At 39.0% G+C, this 25,558-nt stretch overlaps 1 protein-coding gene across 1 annotated transcript; it reads right to left on the reverse strand.

The window, feature by feature from the left end:
• Positions 1-391: 391 nt before the first annotated feature.
• Positions 392-24,883, reverse strand: CFAP53 (cilia and flagella associated protein 53). Its single transcript, XM_060613861.2, has 6 exons — positions 24,775-24,883; positions 16,482-16,785; positions 12,645-12,863; positions 5,590-5,806; positions 3,643-3,745; positions 392-667 (listed from the first exon to the last, which is right to left on the reverse strand). Exons 2-6 carry the CDS (start codon positions 16,659-16,661, stop codon positions 439-441), a joined length of 948 nt encoding a protein of 315 aa, XP_060469844.2. The 5' UTR covers positions 16,662-16,785; positions 24,775-24,883; the 3' UTR covers positions 392-438.
• Between the last annotated feature and the right edge of the window lie 675 nt (positions 24,884-25,558).

Below are 25,558 nucleotides of genomic sequence, written 5' to 3' on the forward strand. Positions count from 1 at the left end.
TCGCTAAAGTCCCAGAACCAGAATAGTGCCTGGCACATGGACGGTACATATTTGTGTAATATCTAAATAAGTGGGCTTATGAAAGTGGTTCCTAGGCCCAGCTCTGCCCTGTTGATATGGTGAGTTATGTATATGAGACAAAAGAGAAAGGAGGCAAGAGGAAATGGGGGAAAGAAAGTGTAGCTATTAATAAATGAATATGAAACAGAGGCATGGGGATAAGTCAGGAAAGTAACTGTGTGATAGGAAATAGCTCATTCAGACTTGAAAGTCTATAAAGCCTAAAAAAAAGGCATGAAGTTTAATTTGAAGGAATAACATTATGTGGAATTATGCAAACTCAGAAATAAAGGAAAGTTTATCTGTGAGTTGAAAGGAACTCATACTGTAGTTAAAAACATTAAAAGACTGAGAAAAAATATATTAACATCTGTGAGACTATGGTGGGAGCTTATCAGGGCATGCCCTCCTCATGGGATGAATGTTTCGGGGCAGCACGGGATGGACCGATAGGATCTCCCGGATCTTGTCCTGGCAAATCTTGTTTGCTGCCATCCCTGCTTCAAACTCTCTGCGTTCCTCTTCCTTCTCTGCTTCCCGGGCCTGCTGCTGGTAGGACATTTGCATCTGAAGTTGCTTCCTGTACTCCTGGGCCAAACTGGAACGTCTAAGATATTAGAAATGTTAAAGTACAGAATTACAAATGGTAAGCATTTGGATTCACTTAAGGCATTACAATTAAAATGGAATTTTTGAAGTCAGATTAAAATAATTTGACTGTGAAAATCAGGGTGAGAGGGGAAGAAATAGATGGAAAATTCAATAATGTGTTTATTACACAATAATAATTAAGCTAGACATAGAACAAATATTGATTTGGTTCACTCAGAATATTTCCTGCTATCTGGAGCAAGTCCTTGGCCTCTCTCCATCTCTTCTTCCACTCTTCCCCAAGGAAGAAGTGACTTTTCTCTTTTAATGTTTATTTATTTATTTTGAGAGAGAGAGACAGAGACAGAGAGAAGAGAAGAGAGAATCCCAAGTAGGCTCCACGCCGTCAGCACGGAACCCAACACCGGTACTCCATCACATGAACTGTGAGATCATGACTGGAGCCAAAATCAAGAGTTGGACGCTTAATTGATTGAACCACCGGGGTGCCCCAAGAAGTGACTTTGCTAATGGTAACACCGGAACAGGCTAGTCTGCCTGTTTTCTCCCCCTGCTTTCTGCTGGAGAGACCTGCGCTGGTCTGGTACTGCTGGTGACTGGGTGGGTAAAGGTGCCTCATTCTGTTCAGTATTAACTAGACAATTTCTTCCACATACAATCCACATTTTAAACATATAAACCACATATTAAATTTTATAGTGTGATTTTTTTTTACTATGGTAAAAACCACATAATGTAAAATTGACCATTTAACAATTTTTAAGTGTAATAGTTCAGCAGTGTTAAGTACATTCACATTGTTGTGAATCAGATCTCCGGGATGTTTTCATCTTGCAAATCTGAAACTCTATACCCATTAAACAACAATAGGTCCTTCTCTCCCCCTCCCACCAGCCTCTGACAACCACCATTCTATTTGCCGTGCAGAATTCAAATACTCTAGATATCTTGTATAAGCAAAATCATAGTATTTGTCTTTTTGTGACTGGCTTATCTCACTTAGCATAGTGTCCTCAAGGTTCTCATCCATGCAGTGACATCTGACAGGATTTTCTTCCTTCTGAAGGCTGAATAATATTCCATTGTACATATATATCACATCTGGTTCATCCATTCATCTGTTAGTGGACATTAGGGTTATTTCCACTTCCTGGCTATTGTGAACAGTGCTGCTATAAACACAGCTGTGCAAGTAGCTCTTCAAGGTCCTGCTTTCAGTTATTTTGGATATATACCCACAAGTGGGATTGCTCGATCACAAGGTAGTTCTATTGTTAATTTTTTGAGGAAAACTTCCTACTTTTCTCCATAGTGCTCATGCCATTTTATAATCTATAAGCCACATTTTTTATCAGCTTTTATCAGAAATGAAGCTTTTATCATAAAATAAAGATGCATAAGCCTCTGTGGCAGATTCCATTTTCTAAAGATGGTTACAGTGATACCTCCCCTCCATATGCTCTTCTGCAATGTGAACATCTATTCCCCTTATCAAGAGGTGGGGCTTATGTCTCCATCCCCTTGAATCTGCATAGGCCCAGTGACAATTTTTATGACCAGTAGAATATGACAAAAGTGATGCTATGTCAGTCCTAGGCATAGCCCTTACCTGGCCTGGCAGCTTCTCCTCCTGCCTACTGGAATGCTCACTATTGGAACTCTCCCTGTCGGAACCAACCACCATACTGGGAGCAGCCCAAGCACATGGAGAGGCCACATGAAGGTGTTCTGGGTGGTAATACTGATGAGCTCCCCAACTCAACATACACTGCCAGGTATATGAGAAGATACTGGAGGAGTCCAGGGCAGTTGAGCCTTCAGATGAATGCAGCCCCGTCCAACAACTGACTTGAACCACATGAGGGACCCTAAGCAAGAACCACCTAGCTGAGCCTTGTCAACCAATCATGAGAGATAATCATAACTCACTTTAAGCCACAAATTTTGGGGTTATTTTATTATGCACCAATAGGTAGCTGTGACACCTTCCATACACACTTGTTTTTCTTCTCTCTCAGTTGATTCAGAAGTTGGGCAGGGAAGAAAGTTTCTATTTGTCAAGTCCCCTCACATCTCCAACAATAAACTTTTTAAAAATGAGAAGACCTCCAGAACAGAGGCAGTAGCAGGAAGTCAGTAGGGTAGGCCAGATATTAAAGTGAGTACCCCCAAACTAACAATAGGTTCAGGTACATAAACCACAGTCTTTCTAGAGTGAAAAGAGCTTATTTCTACGCATCAAGTGAGTGTGTAAGTCAGCAGACAGGCCCAAGGGACAGGAAGGGTGACCAGCAATTAGAAGAGCCAAATCTTCTTCCTCCACCACACTGGTCACCTGAGTTGGGTATCTTGGTCATCAGTGAAAGGTTATGCTATGGTCCAAGAAATGCTGCAAGGAGGCATCTATCTGTCTGTTGCCTCCACCACAGCCTGATTGTGGTGATCAGAGGGCCACTTAGCAAAGGAAGGCACTGGTATTTCCCAAAGTGCCTAGAACACTTCAGTTTTCCCATCCAGTGAAGCTGCAAAAATTCTCCTGAGGACATTTTGCATGGACTGCTATCCCCATAAGCCATTTATGCTAATCCAACTAATGAAGACACACTGTGTTTCAGGGTTTGTTTCATGGGGGAGAATAGTCTTCTTGTTATTTCATTAGGATTTAATGTTGGGGCCTATTTTTAAAAAATTGTTTCTAATGTATTTTATTTTTTAAGATGTTTGTCCAGTTTAATATCTAATGTCTATAATCACAATATACACAATAGCAATAAAATTTACTTTTACCAAGATGGCTGGTGCTTATTTCTATATGAAATTCTGTAAATCGACTTGAGCTTTTAAGACAAATTTAATACTGCTGTTAAAAAATGTCAATAATGCATGAATAATGGCACATTGTCCTCTTTCCGTGTTAAAAATCTGCCTTTTTTTAGGTAGTAAACAATAATAAAGAAAACAAAATCATACCTTGCAAAATTCTCCTTCTCTTCACGATTAAGCTCTTTAAGACCTTCATTTATACGTTCCTGTTCCATAACACGCTCTTCCTGTTCTTTTGCCTTTCGTTGCACTGAGAAAGACAAAAGTAATTTTTGCTAAACAACCTTCTTCAGACAAGACTTGCTGCCATCCCTCTGGGCATCAATGCCATCCTGTCTTTAGAGAGGCAGAGCTTACACTCACTGACTGCATCTTAGGTCAATAAGTAGTCATCTTATCAAGTAGTCAGTCATCTTCATCAAGGGAACAAGAGGGTTTAGGTTTGAATGTGCTGTGATCTACACATATTTTTCTTAACCATTTTTCATTGCAAATCTATGATCAGCCTTTTCAAACCAGGTTACCACTGTCAGAACACTTCTCACCCTTTTCTTCTTGAGGACAAACAGTTCTATTGTCATTTATGTTAATGAGAGTTTATTTATGACAAAATAAATATTGGAAAAAGCCTTAGTATATAATATATAAGGCTTTTGTAAATTAAATTTTAAAAACATAAGCATCCAGTAAGGGGGGAAAACGACAAAGAAAACAGAGTTCACAGAAGAATAAATACAATTGGGAAATATACATCTGAAACGTATGCATCTTTGGTCCCCAAATCCATTTACAGGAACTTATCTTAAATAATCATACATGAGCCAAAAAGAACTATGTACAGAGATAGTAACCTGCAATGCTAAAATAGTAGTAAAAAGATTCAAGACAATCTGAAGGTCCATTAGTTGTGTTTAGGTAAAATAAATTATGGTCCATTTTTATAATGGATTTCTAGGCAACATTACAAATTCTATAATTGAAGAAATATGACCTGGAAAAATGCTTATAGGTGGAAAAGGCTGGCTCTAAAACAATATATTCAACATGATCCTAACTTGTGAAGGGAAATGATATACATAGTAATAATACTGGAAGGAAATACATGAAGTCGTGAATAGTAACTATCACTGGGTGGTAGAATTATGGTTGATTTTGTTTATTTGTTTAAAAATGGCCCCAAATACTTAAATTTTCCATGTTGCCTCAATAGCTTTTAAAACATTTATCATGGGTAAACATGGAAATCGTTTTAGCTTATAAGCTTTCTTCTAATTTTCTTACAACTCCACCCAACATGGGCCTAATAATTTTCAATGGCTGTTATAATTCATGGAGTAGAGTCAATTAGTGGAACCAAGATGAGCTTTCTCCTGCAAAGACAACTAGTGTGGAGTCTAGTGGTACCCAAATGGTAAATGTGTCCATCTACTGCCTCTCCGGTTCATTGGGCTGGACATGGAATGATGGAAATCTGGAGGTGGCTGTTTACCCTCTCAACAGACATTTCCTTTTGTGACCAAGCACTGTTTGGAGCTGAGGGCATACAAAGGCGTGCTAAGACAGAGATTGAGCAAGCCACAGGGAGAGCCCCAGAAAGAGGATTTATTATGAATAAGGGGACATATTTGAGGAATGAGACATTTGAGCTGGTCTTGAAGGATCTCCAGGATTTCTCAAGATCAGAAACATCATAGACAGGGAAGACTACCCAAGTAAAGGTATTCAGGTATGAAGGTACAGAGACACCTGCAGAAAGAAAAGAAGGACAGATAAAAGGGAGGAGGGGTATGTATGCGTGCTGTGCCCTACCTCCTCATTCTCCTTTATAATCACTAAGGCACACAGACCATTCAATAGACATACTGTTCCTTTAACCTTGAAACATCTCCCACATGACTACTTAGAATCTGCTAGGATATAAAACTCTTCGTATGTTTATACTCCATGTACTAAATTAGATAAGTTCTCCAAGGCAGGGGTCTTGCCTTAATCCTCATATCATTTTACGTATAATACCTACTTAATAAATTTTTTGGTTGCTGTTTAAGTTGAATTAAGGCCCCACTATATTATTATTATAGTTCATTTCCTTACATTTTTCTTGAACTTGAAGTTTTCTTGTACACATGACCTCATTCACAAGTTGTCTCCTTGCCTCCTTTTCAAGTCTCAGCTCCTTGTCCTTCTCAGCCAACTTCTTTTCCTTCTCTGCCTCTAATATTCTGTCCAATTCTTTCTCCTGAGCTCTTTCCTCCTCACGCCTCTGTGCCACATATCGACGATATATTTCCTGTTCTCTTGCCATCTCTTCCTACACAACAGAAAGATTACCTCATGTTGTCAAACATGTAGATGTGATATGGTATGGAAAATTAAGTTTTAAAACAATATTTTAAAGCTACAATCCCAACCTTTTAGAACTACATACTGACACATTTACAGATGAAATATTATGTCTAGGGTTCATTTCGAAATATCCAGGGATGGTGGTAGGGAATGGGTGGGGCACAGATGAAATACAGAATGGCCAGTAGTTGGTGGTTATTGAAGTTAAGTAAAGGACACAGGAGGGTTTTATTGTACTATTCTTTATACCTGTGCTTTATAATACATTTTTAAACAAGTTACTTCAAACACATTCCCAAAGTATTTTTCAAAGCAGTTCCCAGATAATTTTCAATTATACAGCTTTTCATTTATGTAGATTATGAAATTGTAACCTGATAAACAAAGTAAGTCATTACTACTATGATGGCACAGTCTCTGACTAGAAACCGAGTCACTTGATGCTTTGAGACAGACATTCTCAGCCTTAGATATACTGTGGAATCAGCTGGGAGCTTAAAAAAGTACGAAGGACTGAATCTCACCCTGAGAGATTCTTGTCTAATGAACAAAGTTCCCCAAGTGATTTTAATGTGCAGCTAAGGCTTCAAACTGGGCTTTATTATGCTGGCATTTTAGTTGGCTTCTCTGTTGTTCATGGTATTATATTTGTGCTGTTCTATCTAGTCTCTGGTCTGATCTCTTTTGAGAATATCATAGATCTGGGGAGGGGCTAGCAAGGTCTGAACTGTACCCTCAGAATGGTTTGCATTCACAGTCTCATATGTGGGAATAAATTTAACAAAAGAAGTGCAAAACGTATACTCTGAAAACTAAGAAATTGAAATAATAAGTGGAAAGACATCCTACATTCATGGATCAGAAGGCAATATTATTAAAATGGCAATAGTCTACATTTGGTCTACAGATTCAAAATAATCCCTATCAAAATCCCAAATAGCTTCTATGCAGAAATCAACAAGTTGCTTCTAAATTCATATGAAAATGCAAGAGAGCCAGAAAAGCCAAAACAATTTGAAAAGGAACAAAGGTGGAGGATTCACATTTCCTGATCTCAAACTTACCACAAAAGCTACAGTGATCAAGACAAATAGATATGTGACACTGGCCTAAGGATGGACATGTAGATTAATCAACTAGAACTGAGAGTTCAGAGATAAACCCTCACATTCACTGTCAATTGATTTTGACAAGTGTACCAAGACAGTTTGATAGGGGAAAAATAGTCTCTTCAACAAATGGTGCTAGAACAATTGGATATCTACATGCAAAGGAATGACGTTGGACCCCTACCTCACACCATATACAAAATTTAACTCAAAATGGATCAAAGGCCTAAATGTGAGAGCTAAACCTATAAAACTCTAAGAAGAAAACATAGGACCACTATCTTCTTGACCTTGGTTTAGGAACAGATTTTTAGATAGGGCACCAAAAGCACATGCAACAAAACAAAATATAGATGAATGGGACTTGGGACTTCAAGGGATACCATCCCTTGAAAGTGAAACTACAACCCACAGAATAAAAAATATATATATATATATTTTTTATTCTGTGGGTTGTATATATATATATATATATATATATATATATATATATATGTGTATATGTGTGTGTGTGTGTATGTATATATATATATAGATAGATAGATAGATAGATAGATAGATATACACAATTTATGTGTAAGGGACTTGTATCTAGAACATATAAAGAACTATAACAACTCAATAATAAAGACAAATAACCCAATTAAAAATTGGGGAAATGACTGGAATTGTTTTCTTGAAATTTCAAATGGATTCAAATAGATTTCTCTAGAAAGATATACAAATGGTCAATAGGCACAGAAAAAGAGGCTGAACATCATTAGTCATTAGAGAAATGCACCTCAAAGCCACAAAACAGATCACTTTAGACACACTAGGATGGTTAAAATAAAAAAAGACAAACAATAACAAATGTTAACAAGCATGTGGAGAAATCAAAACCTTCTCACACTGCTAGTGAGAACAAAAAATGGTAAAGCCACTTTGGAAAACAATTTGGCAAGTACTCAGAAACTTAAACATAAAGTTACCCTAGGACTCATTAATTCCACTCCTGGGTATATACCTAAGAGGGGGGAAAAAAGATTAAAAAAACCTATGTCCAAACAAAAATTTACACAAGATTACAGTAGCATTATTCATAATAGCCCAAAACTGCAAACAAATCAAATGTCCATAGACTGACAAATGGATAAAGGAAATGTGGTATATCCATACAATGGAGTACTATTCAGCCGCATAAAAGAATGAAGTACTCATACGTGTTACAACATGGATAAACCTTGAAACATTGTGCTAAATGAAAGATGCCAGTCAAAAAGTCACAGAATATATAATTGTATTCATATTAAAGTCCAGAATAGCAAATCTATAGAGACAGAAAATATATTAGTAGTTGCTTAGGAATGGGGGTAGGGGGTGGGGAAGAGGGAATAGTAAGACAATAAAAAAGTTCTAAAATTGACTGTGGGAATGGTTGTACATATCTGTGAATATACCAAAAACCACTAAAATGTATGTTTTAAATGGGCAAATCATATGTTATATGACTTACCTTAATGAAGCTATTAAAAAACAAAATAAAATCATCTATGGAGATCAAATGGAGAACAAAAACTCAAGAGAAAAAAAAAAGAAATCAAACAATCCAATTAGAAAATGGGCAAGAATTATGAGAAAACATTTCACTGAAGAGGAAATACAGATGGCAAATGAGCATGTGAAAAGTTGATTGACATCATAGTTATTATGGAACTATAAAATGTAAAAACAATGAGATATCACTATACATCTATCAGTATGGCTAAAGTAAAAAACCAATAACACCATCAAATGTTGGCAAGGATGTAGAGAGACTGTATTATTCATTCATTGTTAGTAGGAATGTACATTATTGGTGGGATGGTAAAGCTACTCCGAAAAACAGTTTGGCAGTTTCTTAAAAAACCGAACGTGCAATTACAATTGCCCTTCAGGGCATTTTCCCAGAGAAACAAAAATTTGTGCTCACATAAAAAACCTGTACATGAATGACTACAGGAGCTTTACTCATAATAGCCATAAGCTGGAAACAACTCAGATGACCTTTAACAGGTAAATGGTAAAAACAGACTGTGGTGCAGTCATAGCATGAATACTCCTCAACAATAAAAATAAACACACTACTGATACATGCAAAAACCTGGATGAATCTCCAGAGTTACGCTGAAGGAAAATGTCAATCCTAAAATGTTACACACTTATACGATTCCATTTACATAACACTCTTGAAATGACAAAATTAGGGAAATGGAGAACAGATAAAAGGGAAACATGAAGAATCCTTGTGGTGATGGGGATGTTCTGTATCTTGACAGTTCAGTGTCAGTATCCTGACTGTGATAATAGACTACAGGTTTTCAAGGCATCATTGAGAGAAACTAAATAAAGGGTACATAGCATCTCTCTGTTTATTTCTTTCAACTGCATGTGAATCTAAAATTATCCCCAAATAAAAAAGTATAATTTAAGAAATAGTAGCAGACTTCTGGTTTCCAGTCTGGCATGTCAGGAGCTTAGAAGTTGCAACTCTGTCATCCTAACATCAAGGAAAAAGCTTACAAACTTAAAAAAATCAAGAACTAACCTTAGATCCATAAGAGAAGCAAGGTCACAGGGTAAACCATTGCCCCAAATTAGAGAAACATACAGGTAAATACAAAGAATCACAACTTACCACAATGGAAACCCCTGAGCAGAAATCTGTGGGAACCAGTGCTCGGGTAGGAAAACCTGTAATTGATGAATTTCTGGAGGCTTAGTGTGGACACCTCTAAGAGTTAAAAACTCTAAGGGGGCCCAGTCATTGAGGAGTGTGGGAGACCACACTTCCTTGAGTTTTACCTCCTGAAGCTCTACCAGGTTCTCATAGTGAAAATCAGAGAAAAATCCTCTCATGTTTCTCGCAGAGGGAGGAGAAAAGGAATCATTTTGAAATACACCAGAGCATTCTATTCTCAGGTTGTTCTCAGGAGAAACTATTTAACCAGAGCCTAAACTGCTGGGGTTTTATCCCAGTTAACCGACCTGGGAGAAGGGAAATACCCAAATGCAGGGCCCCTCTAGCCTTCCACCTGGGAAAGGGAAACACCATAATCAAGGATTCCAATGGCGAGGCAGTCCAAACTCTAAGGCACCAGCTCTAAAGATCGAGGGAGAATCCCTTCCATTGCTTGCTTGGATTTTTATGGTGTGGAGCTGACCTCACCCTTCTATTACACTTATTACCACAAAGGCTCAAAGCCAGCGGAACACACTAGATGGGGCCTGACTCCTTGGTAAGACTGGTATGGTCCAATGGGTCTATCTCTTCTCTGAATATAGCAACCAGATGACCCAGATTTCATCTCCAATCTTGAAGAGGTCCCAATTCTCCCCAAATCCAGAGAATTCTTTTTATAGGCAACCCTCCTCCAAAATTACAAGGCCATGTTCCTCCACTTTGTAGGGACCTCCCATACTATTCAGGAGTCACTGGAAGGAGTAGACTTGATAGCCACACTGTGAAAGAGACACTTACCCAGACTACCAGATTTTACAGTACCAAGGCAGCCCACAGCCCCCAAGCCAGCCTTCAGGTGCCAAGCTCTGCAACCCACGTCACACCTCCTGGGCCTGGAGCTCCCATGCCAAAGCTGTCAGGAAGCAATGTCTGGGACATTTCAAATAGCAGGAGGCCTTCTACTGGCAGCTCCCCCAATTGGGGGTGCCCAATGATCTTATATTGGGACAACCATGAAGTAAGCTCCTGTCTTTAAAACAAGTGACTATCTCACTACAGAGCCCAATCCTAATGGCTCAAAGGCCTTCAGAGAGTCCCAAGGCTCTCTCTTTCCCAAACAACTCCCATGACCTGCAGGCTTGGCAGTTTCCCAGAGAATTATGCTAGGGACTTGGCAGCGACTGCTGCCTACACAATCGCCCATTTACAACTCTGGTGGTCCACTGGGACAAATGCAATAACCAGACGCTCCTGGCTCTATTAGACACAGAAGCCCAAGCCCAAGTTACAGTGATTCTAAGCTCAGTGGAGGACACCCCACATTCCTTTGCAAGGTGCACCCCTACTGACCCAGTGGAGCTCACTGAGATCTGCCTCAACTAGCAGTAGAGCCCATACTTGCAGTTCCACCCTGAGCCAGGCCTCTAGTGTGTATAGTTGACCCTGAACAACGTGGGCATGCAAAATGGCACAGCCACTTTGGAAGACAATTTGGCAGTTTCTTACAAAACTAAACATACTCCTACCATATGACCCAGCGACTACACTCCTTGGTATTTACCCAAATGAGTTGAAAACTTACAGCCATACAAAAACCTGCACACAAGCATGTACAGCAGCTTTAGTCACAATCAGTAAAACTTGGAAGCAACCAAGGATATACTTCAGTACGTAGCTGGATAAACTGGTGCAACCACACAATGTTATGTTATTCAGAGTTAAAAGGAAATGAGCTATCGAGCCATGAAAAGATATAGGGGAAACTTAAATGCCTATTACTTGGTGAAATAAGCAAATCTAAAAAGGCAACGTACTATATGATTCCAACTTTATGACATTCTGGAAAAGGCAAAACTGTGGAGACCGTAAAAAGATCAGTGGTTTCCAAGGGTTTGGAGTCGGGAGAGGAATGAACAGGGGAGCACAGAGGATTTTAAGGCTAGTGAAATTAGTCTGTATGATACTTTCGTGGTAGATACATGACATTTTATATTTGTTCACACTCACAGAATGTACAACACAAGAGTAAACCTTAATGTAAACTATGGGCTTTGGGGGACAATGACGTGTCGATATAGGTTCATCGATGATAACAAATGTACCACTCTGGTTGGGGTATATTGATATGGGAGAGACTGTACATGTGTGGGAGGAGGGAGTACGTGGGAAGTTTCTATATCTTCTGCTCAATTTTGCTCTGAATCTAAAACCGCTCTGAAATATAAAATTTTTAAAAATGAACACAAAATAGTACTTATAGGAAAAGCACAAGACCCTCAAGAGTTCAATACAAGTTTTAAAGAAACAGACAGCTGAATACTGAATACTGGAATGCTTTTCTCTTGCTCTCTGCTTGACAAAACTTTACATATCTTTTGAGGTCCCTTGAATACCACTTTCTCATTGATGTCCTCCCTAGCTTCCCAGCATACTTAGTCACTCATTTCCTTCACTCCCATCCTGCTATGACAGTCCCAACACCACGTTATAGGAGTTCTCTAAATTCAGTGAGCATCAGAATCCCCTGGCAGAGCTTGTTAAAACAGATTTCTTGCCCCTGCCAAGATTTCAATTCGGAGATCCTAATTCTGGAGCCTATGAATTTCTCTTTCTAACATCCTCTCAGATGATGCTGATGCTGTTGGTTTGTGAACCACACTCAAAAGTAACATGGGTGGTTCATGGGTGGCTCAGTTGGTTGAGCATCTGACTTCAGCTCAGGCCATGATCTCACGGCTCGTGAATTTGAGCCCAACGTCGGGCTCTGTGCTGACAGCTCAGAGCCCGGAGCCTGCTTCAGATTCTGTGTCTCCCTCTCTCTCTGCCCCTCCCCAACACATGCGTGCTCTCTATCTCTAAAAAAAAAAATTAAAAAAAAAAAATAAAGAGTAGCATGGGTATGGTTCATTCTACATGTGGCTGGCTCCTGTAAGACTAAAAGCTCAGCAAGGAATCTCATCTAGCACATAGTAGGCACTGAATAAATATCTTACCTTTTTTTGCTTCTTTTTATCAGCCTCTTCCTGTAAATTTTGAAGGGCCCTTTGCACAAGTTTCATGTTCAAGTCCTGCTCTTCTCTGTATTCCTGCTGAGTATGCTCTGTCTTCTCTAGGAGCGCTTTTTGCAAAGCAGCCCTAAGTTCCTGTTTTGTCTTTTGTTTCTTTAGCTTATCCTGTTCATTCTCAAGTTTCACCTGTGCTTTGTCATTTTCCTAAGGTAAAACAATAATGAAGACAATGTATCAGTACAGTTGGACAAAACAAGTAAGTGCAAGCATTTCACTTAAAAGATGAAAATCAAGGATTTCTTGGAATTTAGAGGGACTGTAGGATAGAAAACTTGCCTTTTCATTGCTGAGTCAGCAAGAAGGCTTTGTGCTGTGATTATAAAATAATAAATGGTTTTACAGTTTAAAATGCAGAAAAATATAAAGAGAAATCACTTTTAACCTTGTATCCCTCCCACACTACCACATTCAACATTTCAGTGCATTGGCTTTCCAGACTTTTCTATATACACCTGCAACTTCTGGATATGGATCTATTATTATGCAGCAATAGGAGCTCAAAAATGGAAATGTGCACATCAGCTGCATATACAAAATTAAACATATGCAAAATTACCAATAACAAATACTCCTTTAAAAGTATTCCCCCCTTCCTCTTATTTTCTTCTCTTTCTAACCCTCTGGGCTTAATTGCCTGGCCAATCAGGCAGTTTCAACTGGGGCACCAATGCTGTCAGGCATTGTGGGTTTGGTAAAATGCCTGGGCGTGGTAAAAACTGAAGCATTAGCCCTCCTGCCAGAGGCAGCTGAGCCGTCCTAGAGGGATAGATAAGTACTTGCCCAGCTGGGACAAGAGACGACGTGGCAATAGTGAGGATGGTGTGCATTCCCAATGTGATTTAACCGAGACTCACAACAGCCATGATCGCCACGATCCCTGGTTTGTGAGAGAGAGAGTTATAGGCTAGACTTTCCCAGTAATGCCATGAACAGTAAATCCTGAATTGTGAGGTTCAAACGAAAATATGAAACCGAGCTGCAGCACCTAAGGAAAAGTAATGGCTATCAAACATGAAAGCCAATGCAATAGCCGGACACACTTTTTTTTAACAGTAAGTCTGACTACACCAGGAGGAAGCAATCAGCCAAACCCAGACTCTGAGACATGGGGGAGATGGGATGGGACAGCAGAGACCTGTTCAAGACTAAGAGATCTAAAAGCAGTTGGCCACGTCTTGGTTTCCCTGGGGTGGTTCTGATGACACACCTATTGTGCTGATGTAATGAATTTATTGCATCCTTCCCATCTCAAATGCACCCTGGCTTGAATAAGAAACAGTCACTCCCTCTAAAGAGACTATAAGACCCATGTTTGGATTCTTCTCTAAATATCAAATAATTTAGGCTATGATGGAAATTCGATGCTGATTTTAGATGATAAAAAGGAGTCACAGTTAGCTTTTTTAGGTCTGATATTGGCACATGTCAGGAAATGTCCTTTGTTGAGATGCACACTTGACATGTATTTAAGGGGGAAATGACCCTCCTGGTATTTATGTTTTAAAACGTAAAAATGGAGTGGGGTTGGGGGCAGGTAGAAGAAACCAATGTGGCAAAATTACACAGCTGCTAAAACAGGGAGATGGGTAGAGGAGGGATTCATTGTACTCTTCTGTGCATTTGAAAATGTTTACAATAAAACATTAAAAGGGGTGAAATTTATATAACATTCTCGAAATTACAAAATGATAATGATAAAGAATATATCAGTGGCTGCCAGGAGTTAGGATTGAGGGAGGTTATGACTATACAGGAGTAACCTTAAAGGAGTTTCTTTGAGGGGGACCTGGGTGGCTCAGTTGGTGAAGCATCCAACTCTTGATTTTCGCTCAGGTCACGATCTTGAGGTTTGTGAGTTTGAACCCTGTATTGGGCTCTGTGCTGACAGCCAGGAACCTTCTTGGGATTCTCTCCCTCTCTCTTTCCCCCTCCCCCACTCTTTCCCTCTCTCTCTGCTCTTCCCCCGACCTGTACACACGCTCTCTCTCAAAATAAATGAATAAAACTTAAAAAAAAATAAAAGAGTTTCTTTGAATGGTGGAACAGTTCTGTATCTTGATTTTGGTAGTACTTACAAAATCTATACATGTGATAAAATTTCATAGAACCATATCCCTTCCCCCCAAGAGTGCATGTAGAAACTGGTGAAATCCAAAGGTTTTACTATATTTAAATAAAGAATAACTTTAATTGAAAGTATTATACCAATATTAATTTCCCATTTTGTTCTTTCAAATGCACTTTTTGTGCATGTTTATTTTTTATCCTGCAATTTTACTGAATTTGTTGATTAGATCTAATGGTTTTGGGGTACAATCTTTAGAATTTTCTCTATATAAAATATTTCCATCTGCAATAGAGACCATTTTACTTCTTCCTTTCCAATTCTGATGACTTTTATTCTCTTTCTTACCTAAGTGCTCTGTTAAGGACTTCCAGTACTATGTTGCACAGGAGTGGTGACAATGGGTACCCTTGTTTTTTTTCCTGATTTTATAGAAAAAGCTTAAAACCTTTTACCATTGAGTATGATGTTAGCTATGGGCTTGTCATATATTGTCATTATGTTGAGACACCTCCTTCTATACCTAATGTGTTGATATCTCAGAACAGAAGCAGTTTCAATTTTCTTAGAGAAGCTAAAATATTTAGGCATCTTCCACTAAACTCTCTAAGAGAAAACAGTTTCAAACCCAGGGAAGGTTTTCAGGGGCTCTGAAAAAGCTTACCTTTAACATTTACTATGGTTCCAAATCTCAGAACTTGGGATTTCCCAGGAAAATATACCTTCTTCCTAAATTTGGTGGTATTAAAGTATCAGTTGCTAGAAGCTCTATATACGTATAAAATTGCTACTTTTTTTAATGCTTTCATACATTTCCAGTGACACCTTTCTCTCTTTTTTTTTCTTTTTGAGAGAGAGAGAGAGAGACAGAACATGAGCACGGGAGGGGCAGAGAGAGAGGGAGATACAGAATCCGAAGCAGGCTCCAGGCTCTGAGATGTCAGCACAGAGCCCCACGCAGGGCCTAAACTCATGGACCATGAGATCATGACCTGAGCCGAAGTATGACACTCAACTGATTGAGCCACCCAGGCGCCCCTCTAGTTTCTATATAGTAGGGGCAGTGACCTGAAATTATTGATTTTGGTGACTGGGGTGAAGGGAGCCTCTGTAGCTGTTGTATAATGCTTTACCTAGGTCATGGAAGTCCTATGGAGTTATCCATATCAAAGAATGGGGGAATGTTGCCAAACTGCCACTTACCCTCTACGGTACTGCCCATGATTCTCACATTTCACCCTCACAACAAAGACAAGTGTCTTTTGCCTCATTTTTAATTTTTTAATTTTTAATTTTTTAATGTTTATATTTGAGAGAGATGTGTATACTAGCAGGGAAGGGGCAGAGAGAAAAGGACAGAGGATCAGAAGCAGGCTCTACACTGACAGCAGCAAGCCCCATGCAGGGCTCGAACTCATGAACCATGAGATCATGATCTGAGCTGAAGTTGGACACTTAACCAACTGAGCCACCCACGCGCTCCTGACTCATTTTTTAGATAAAGAACCCAAGTCACAGTAGTGAAGTCACTTGCCCTATGCAATGGGACAGCACTGTTAACTGGGCCTTGGAATCCCAGACTCTAACCATGGTCTGCTGCCCCTGTGAAGCAGCCAGGCCATTGGGCAAACCGCATGTAACCATGTCCTACACCCACTGAGCAGATCATCCTGTGATAAGCACTGTAAAAGGCCCACCACAAAGCGCGCCTCCTCTTCCTTCAGCTGCTGCGCGGCCCGCCTTTGCGCCTTGATGCTGGTGATCTGGGCATTCAGCCCCAGGCGTGTGTTCTCCACCAGCTCTTTCTGCCTCCTTGCCTCTTGGGCTTCTCGCTTTTCCTTGGCTAACCGGTCTTCCTCCCAGAGCTTTGAGAACATTTGCTCTTCCACCAGTTTCTGTCTTTTCAGTTCCTCATTAAAAGCTATCTGTGCTTTCCGCTCCTCGCACACCTTCTTCTGATGGACACAAAACAAGTGAACACGGAGTTCCTCGCAGCATTCCCTGAAAGGAGAATTTTAAAAAGGCAAAAGTTAGCCTTCCATGAGACACGGCTCTGTTTAGGCACACATCTGCACAGACACTGGAGTAAGAAAAATGAAAGACCTAGACGTAGGCCACCAGAGCCGAGGAGACATGTGAGGGGCAGCAGGGACGTAGGCACCATGATGTCATAGACAAAACACAGGCATTGGAGTCAGGCTGAGCAGGCTTTGAATCTGAGAGCTGACATTTCTGTGTGACCTTGGATCAAAAACTAGACCTCTCTGAGCCTGTTTCTTTATCTGTAAAACAACTCTTTTTCAAGGTTCTGGTAAGGATCAGAGAAAATGGATGAAAATATCTGGTAAATAATAGAAGCTAAATAAATGGTAACTATTATTACTACTGTAGAGGAAACAGACGAGGCAAGGATCCCTGCACTGTTACAAATAGATTAAGGTTTTGGTAGGAAGAGACCCTGCATGCCATAGAAAGAGCTAAGGGTCAGCATGTCATGGTGAAGTTGGCCCAATGCCCCTGGCTTCCTGGCAGGATACATGTCACTGAAGGGGGTTCTGCCAGAGCTGGGAAAATAGCCCAAATGCTGCCTTTTTATACCCAGGCTTCTGTCACCATTCCAGAAGAAATGCTCTTTCAGTAAGTGTTTAGACCTCATCCTTTCTTTCACTCTTGGTAATTCAAACTTCTTCAAAAGTTCTTCATTGAGCCCATTTTTAATTTAAGGGCTGCGATACTCAATACTGCCTACACTTTAGAATTACATAGAGGTATCTTTAAAGTTCTACTCTCCACTTCTTCCCCCTGCTACTCAAAGATTAGTTAAATCAGAATATCTGGGGGTAGCACCCAGGCATCTATATTTTTTCAGAGCTCCTCAGGAACTTCTGGCATACAACCAAGTTTGAGAACCTCTGATTCAAGGCAATGTTTATAAACATCAAGTCTTCCTGATTTCATCAAATTCAACATCAAGAAGCTAAAATTTGAGAATGGGCTCAGTAAAGAACTTTGAAGAATTTTAGTTGCTAAGGCTGAAAGAAAATGATATCTAAAATTACAAGAGTGGTCAATACCACAGAAATTGACCCTGTCGAGTATCATTCAACATTTAATAAAGACTAGACCCATTTCCCTAACTAAAGGGGAATCTCTGTGAGGGCTGGGACTCAGGAATACATTTCAGGAATATATGCCCCATACTACCTACCCAATGTCCAATAAATAATTCTTGGTTAAATTGATTATATATACAGTCGCACTTATTAGCAAAATAGTGACAACTAGCAGTTACCTACATTCTATGAAAAGCTGAAAGAGATTCCAGAAGCTGAAATTGTTACATTATCAAAAAAACCAAAACATTTTAACATTGAAAAATGAACTCATCTATCTGGGATTCATTTGTGAAATTCTATCAGAATTGGCCATGACAACTAACTAAAGTCCTTCCAAATCTTATGACTTATACTCCGGGAAAGTTATTCAATTAATGAAAATCTGAAGCCTAAGAATAACAAGTATGACTTATGATATTTTTTTTCTTAAAAAGAAAACCTCTTCCCAATTACACAACTAACACATGCAGAAAAACTGGAAAATACAGAAAAGTGTGAAGACACTAACAATATGCTTAATCCCACTACTCAAACCCAACTGGTTTTAGCATGTTAGCATATTTCTTTCCAGTCTTGTGTATGTGCATTTTTACTACAATTGGGGTCATTCTGCATATCTACATACCTATATTGGTATCTCCTTATATCTTAATTTTCTCACCTAACGCTATATTGGGAATGTTTCTTCATGAAGTCTTCTTAAAAGTAATTCCTAACCTCAAAACTTTATTATAATTTACTAAACTGTGGAATAGAGGCTGGAGCCTATAATATATCAGCTTATTTAAACATTGCCTTATTTGATGAACATATTGGTTACTTCTGACTTTTACTATAATGTTGCAATGAATATTCTTTTTTTTAGGTTTATTTATTTATTTTGGAAGACAGAGAGAGAGAGAGCACGCAAGCTGGGGAGGTGGGGAGAGACACGGAGAGAGATAATCCCAAGCAGGTCCCTCACTGTCAGTGCAAATCCCAACACAGGGTTCAATCTCATGAACTGTGAGAAAATAACCTGAGCAGAAATCAAGAGTCAGATGCTCAACCTACTGAGCCACTCAGGTGCCCCTATAATGAATATTCTCAAGTGTAGCTCTTTCTGCTTATTTCTGATCATTTCCTTAAGGTAATTCCCTCCCTTAATATAAAATCAGAGTACAAAAACATTGTAAGGCATTTGAGGATGTATGCTGTCAAGAAATCACAAATTAACAATGTATGAAGATGCCCATATCAAGTATTTCTTTAGATCAATATGTCTTCAAACTTTTTTGATTATGTATCCCTTTCAGTAAAAAAATTCTATGTACCTACAAACAGGATTATTACTTATAAATCATATGCAATTATTACTATGTTACTATATCACATAAATTATTAAATATATGCAAAAGTAAAAAAACCAAGGACAGATGAGATTAAAAAAAAAAAACACATCAAATATTTCTTCCCTACATCCTAATGATTCACCTATTCTCTTAACCTTGAGAACACTTGATTCAGGGATGGTCACCTTTATCTACAGACAGTATATCTATATTAATGATAATAATCATTGATAAGAGAAAAACCTTTTGTTTGTCAGTGCTTTACATAGTACTTTCACAGTAAAATCTTATTTTTTTCTTTTTTCTTTTTTTTTTTTATTTTTTTTTAACATTTATTTATTTTTGAGACAGAGAGAGAGAGAGAGAGAGAGCATGAACAGGGGAGGGTCAGAGAAGGAGGGAGACACAGAATCTGAAACAGGCTCCAGGCTCTGAGCTGTCAGCACAGAGCCCGACGAGGGGCTTGAACTCACGGACCACGAGATCATGACCTGAGCCGAAGTCGGCCGCCCAACCAACTGAGCCACCCAGGTGCCCCAAAATCTTATTTTTTTAAATACAGAAAGCCAGATTGAAACACATTTTTAAAATTTTACTTATTTTTGAGAGAGATACAGAGACAGAGAGTAATCAGGGGAGGGGCAGAGAGAGAGGGAGACACAGAATCTGAAGCAGGTTCTAGGCTCTGAGCTGTCAGCACAGAGCCCAACGTGGGGCTCAAACCCATGAACCATGAGATCACGACCTCAGCAGAAGTAGGACACTTAACTGACTGAGCCACCCAGGCAACTCTCACAGTAAAGTCTTATTTTAGCAGCAATTTCTTACTCAACACATCTCCGGAGGCAAGGGAAACAAAAGCAAAAATGAACTACTGGGACCTCATCAAAATAAACAGCTTCTGCACAGTGAAGGAAACAATCAGCAAAACTAAAAGGCAATCGACAGAATGGAAGAAGATATTTGCAAATGACATATCAGATAAAGGGTTAGTATCCAAAATCTATAAATAACTTATCAAACTCAACACCTAAAAACCAAATAATCCAGTGAAGAAATGGGCAAAAGACATGAATAGACACTTCTCCAAAGAAGACATCCAGATGGCCAACCGGCACATGACTAAATGCTCAACATCACTCATCATCAGGGAAATACAAATCAAAACCACAATGAGATACCACCTTGCACCTGTCAGAATGGCTAACATGAACAACTCAGGCAACGACAGATGTTGGTGAGGATGCGGAGAAAGAGGATCTCTTTGGCATTGTTGGTGGGGATGCAAGCTGGTGCAGCCACTCTGGAAAACAATATGGAGGTTCCTCAAAAAATTAAAAACAGAACTACCCTGCGACCCAACAATTGCACTACTAGGCATTTATCCAAGGGATACAGGTGTGCTGTTTCGAAGGGACATATGCACCCCAATGTTTATAGCAGCACTATCAACAATAGCCAAAGTATGGAAAGAGCCCAAATGTCCATCGATGGATGAATGGATAAGATGTAGACATATGCAATGGAGTATTACTCGGCAATCAAAAAGAATGAAATCTTGCCGTTTGCAACTATGTGACTGGAACTGGAGGGTATTATGCTAAGCAAAATTAGAGAAAGACAAATATCATATGCCTTCACTCATATGAGGACTTTAAGAGACAAAACAGATAAACATAAGGGAAGAGAAACAAAAATAATATAAAAACAGGGAGGGGAACAAAACATAAGAGACTCTTAAATATGGAGAACAAACAGAGGGTTACTGGAGGGGTTGTGGGAGGGGGGATGGGCTAAATGGGTAAGGGGCATTAAGGAATCTACTCCTTAAATCATTGTTGCACTGTATGCTAACTAATTTGGATGTAAATTTAAAAAAATAAAATTAAGAAAAAAGTCTTATTTTATCCTCACATGTGTCTTATAACTTAGAGCAGCAAGTAATATCCCCATTTTAGAGTTAAAGTAATTGAAACTCAGGAAACCTTATGGTCTTTCAAGCCACATAGCCAATAGTTGTAATATAAGCAACAGTTACGGAGTGCTTATTATTTGCCAGGCACTATTCTAAGCCCTCGACATGTATGAACTCTTGTAATCTTCATAGCAACCAATGTTGCAATGAACATTATTGCAATTTAATTATTATTATTGTCCCCAGTTTACAGATAAAATAGAGGCACAGAGCAATTAAACATCTTAGATAAGTTCATACATTTCATATGTGGTGGAACTGGGACTGAAGACCTGGCAGTCTGGCCCTGGAGTTTGAGTTCTTTGGTACTTCATTCTGCCACCTCTATCAGTAATTAACAGAGGCAAGACTATCCTCAAGTGTTCTGACAATACATCCTAGTGTATTCATTTAATAAAAACACTCCAAAACAAAACAAAACCAAAAAATGCCTACCTTAATCTGGGATCCAGTCACTAACTGTATACAAATATAGGACACTTAAAAACAAAGTTCATGATGCATCAAAAGCATGATCCATAAAAGAAATATTGATAAACAGAATTGCATCAAATTTAAAAATTCTCTCTCTGTGAAAGACCCTGTTAAGAGGATTAAAAACAAACAAACTACAGACTAGGAAGAAAAATATTTCCAAAGCACATATCCTACGCAAAGGACTCATATCTAGAATATATAAAAAACTTTAAAAACTTAATAGGTAATCCAATTAGAAAATGGGCAAAGACATGAAGAGACATTTACCAAAGAGGATACACAGATACCAAATAAGCACATAAAAAGTTGTTCAACATCACCAGTCATTAGGGAAATGCCAATTAAGACCATGATGAGATATCACTGCATACCTCTAACAGTGACAGTATAAAAATCTTGGCAAGAACATGGAAAAACTTGGTCTTTTATACATTACTGGTGCAAATATAAGATGGTACAACCACACCGGAAAACACTTTGGCAGTTTCTTTAAGAACTAAACACACATATAAAGATCCAGCAATAGCACAGGACAACTATCCAGGAGAAATGAAAATTTATGGTCACACAAAAATCTGTATGCAAATGTTCATATTAGATTCATTTATAATAGCTAAAAAGTAGAAACCATCAAAATGTCCTTCAGTAGTGAATGGTTTACACAAACCTAAGTATATCCGTACAAGGGAACACAAAGCACAAACCACTGATACGTGTAGCAACTTGGATGGACCTTACAAAGGCACCATGTTGAATGAAAACAAGCCAATCTCAAAAGAACAAATATTGTGTGATTCCATGCATGTAACATTCTTGAAATGGTGAAAGGAAAAAGAAAAGAGATTAGTGGCTGCCCGAGGCCGAGAATGATGGGGGTGAGAGGGGTGGGTGTGACCACACAAGGGAGATCTCTGTGGCACTGGAATAGGTCTGTATCTTGATTGTGGTGGTGAGTTAGATGGACCTACACGTGTGATAAAAGGAGACAGAACTGTGCACACATGTTGCACCACTGTTAATTTCCCTAATATTGTGGCTATAGTTATGTAATATATAACCACTGGGAGAAACCGGGAGAAGGGTACATGGCACCTCTGTAAATGTATAATTATTTTGAAATTTAAAATTAAAAAAAAAAAAGAGAGAAATCACTGGCTATCTTATTATTATTCATTTAATTATTACTGAAAATAATGTCTCTGTTTGGAAGAATAAGAACACTAAAAATGACCCAATCAAATGGGTCACATGTCCCTGTGAATGCACATGTCCACCAAAGACATGTACAAGCATGTTCATAGCAGCTTCATTCTTAAGAGTCCCAAACTGGAAATAACTGAAATGCCCATTGTCTGGAAAATGAACAAATACGTTGTGGCATATTCATACAATGGAATACAAAAAGGAGGCGGAGGAGAAAGCAGTGGAGGAGGGGGAGTAATTTCATCTTGCTCCATATATGTGTTAAAGCTCCACTTAAATTTTCAATAATGGGGCCTGATTTAGCATCCTTGGTCAAAATTTAACCCTGACCCTTCACTCTCATAATGAATGAACACTATGTTTGATGCTCTGTATTAAAGAGTTGGCAGTATTATGTTAAAAGCACTATAAACAATTTGTTTTCAGATAAATTATAAAGCTGTAGGATATAACTGTTTCTTCAAAAAGATAACAACTTATCTAACTAGCAAGTTGTACAACTTCTCTGTGAAGCTATATACTTAGTTATACAAGATTTGTCTATGAAATCTGTAAGATGTTACCAAATTGATAGGTATTTTAACGGCCCAAATCAGTTTTGAACCTCATTGTCCTTACTGTGTTCAGAAGCATTCACCAAGGAGTGGAAAATATATGAATGATCCATTGAAATTCATTTGCTAGTGTCCCCTTTGTCTCTCCCTGCATCTTCCCCTCCAGAAGCCGGTAGGAGTGTCCAAGTCCTATCAAGGACAAGGCGTGAGGCTATACTTTACACAGGCTAGAAAATCCAAGTCTAATCCTGTCTTGGTTACTACAAGCTTGAAGAGTCAAGAAAATTAATACCTGTGGAACTCAAGTTACCTATATGCTAGATGAGGAAAGCAGCAAGTCCCTTCTGGACATATGCATTACTACCACTCTGGTTTTCTTCACTGCCCTCCTCCAGCAGGTCCCTAAGCCCTGGAACTTGCCATTCCCTCCAGTGTGAGCAGTTTAATTTACTCTGTTGGCACAGCTGTATCTGCAATCTGTATGAACTCCCCACTGAATTAGCTTACTTGTCCTCTGGGCTTCTACCAGGAGGATTTAGGGCAGTCTCTATGATTAACAGCAACTTCATGGCAGAGAGAGAAGAGATGGCAAAAGCCTTGCCTCTGAAACCATGTTTTGATCTCTCTACATGCCTGGTTTTGCTGTTTTCTCACACCTGTTGACCTTTGGATTTCTCATTGGCTCCAATTCTGCATGCTGTGAAAAATGAACTCTTACATTCCTTCTGAATTGTGCTAGACTTTAATTCGGGGTTTACATTAACTTCGTTTTGTTACTTTGTTACATTACTCTGTTCCAGAATCCAGAGTAACATGATACACAAGCTGTCCCACTCACATTTGGTGACCTGATAGCCTAAGTGACATTTGTTTTTGTGTGAAGCCAATCAGTCTATTATTCAATCCCAGAACCTGGCACAAAGTAGGGGCCCAGAAATAATTATTTAATTACTGAATGATAATGGCTATGTTTTAAGCATTGCCAGGTGATACTTGAACTTTAAAAATCCCTTCTGAAGATAAAAGTCTTAATCAGTTACTCCAAAATTAAGAGACTGATAAAGTGGATAATTGGGGGCATTCCATGGGTCACATCATGTGATCATCACTATATTAAGAGACATGAATGAAAAAAAGGGGGCAAAATGAACACACCATCCTGAGATACATAATGGTAATTCTTGATGCGCACTCTTAGAAGGCATTATTAGAGCTACTGAAAATATAACTGAGGAATTACACATATAATGAAATTATAAATATGTAAATGTGCTCTTGCTCTAAGAGTTGTAGATCTAAGAAGGAATACAACACATTGAGGCTTTTTAGTATACCTTTGCTTTAGAAGGAAGGAATCTCTCACACTTTGTGAAATTAAAAGCCTTCGTCAAGCTCTTCATGATATAAATCATCTCAGGTAGTTCCATTCAAATTTTCCCTCTGTAACTAGAGTATTGGTCTGAAATGAGAGTATAAATTCAGGGTATTCCCAAAAGGGAAAAAGCAAAACAAAAAGGGCTGATGAAGACAACCACAGGATTGGAGTGCGCATAGTGAAGACCAGAGATCTGAAAACTGAGAGTCACTGTGAGTCTGGGTCAGGAAGTGGATCAAAAGTTAAGGTTAAGACTCCAAGGACCAAGAGGCCAGTCAAGTAAACAATAAAGAACAGGGAACCAAGCACACATTCTGCACAGGTAGAGACTACAGCACTAGGGGGAAAACTCAACTCTACCAAAGACTTCCTGGGCCAGGAACTTTCTGCCAATAGCATGTCTGAGATTAATATCTAAAATTCAGTAACAGAATCTCACTTGGTACTTCCATTCTAATTGGGAGACAAGAACAGAATGTTAGAGCACAGTACTTACACCAACTCAGTACCTGCATGAGTGGACATGAGCAATGTGGTCGAATAGCAATTTTCTACTGTTATCCCCTTAAAAACCATCAATTTTGGTAGTTTGAGAGTACCTTTGTGGGAGTCCAGGAGTCTGGCGGAGAAGTTATGGCATACCACTAGAGACAAAAATCTGGTAATAGACACATTGAAGAGAATAAGAACAGCTTCATTTTATCCTTGTCACCTCTCCCCCAAGGTAGCAGAACTCAGTGCCA

This window comes from Panthera onca, chromosome D3, assembly GCF_046562875.1.
Source record: "Panthera onca isolate mPanOnc1 chromosome D3, mPanOnc1 haplotype 2, whole genome shotgun sequence".
Classification (NCBI taxonomy): domain Eukaryota; kingdom Metazoa; phylum Chordata; class Mammalia; order Carnivora; family Felidae; genus Panthera; species Panthera onca.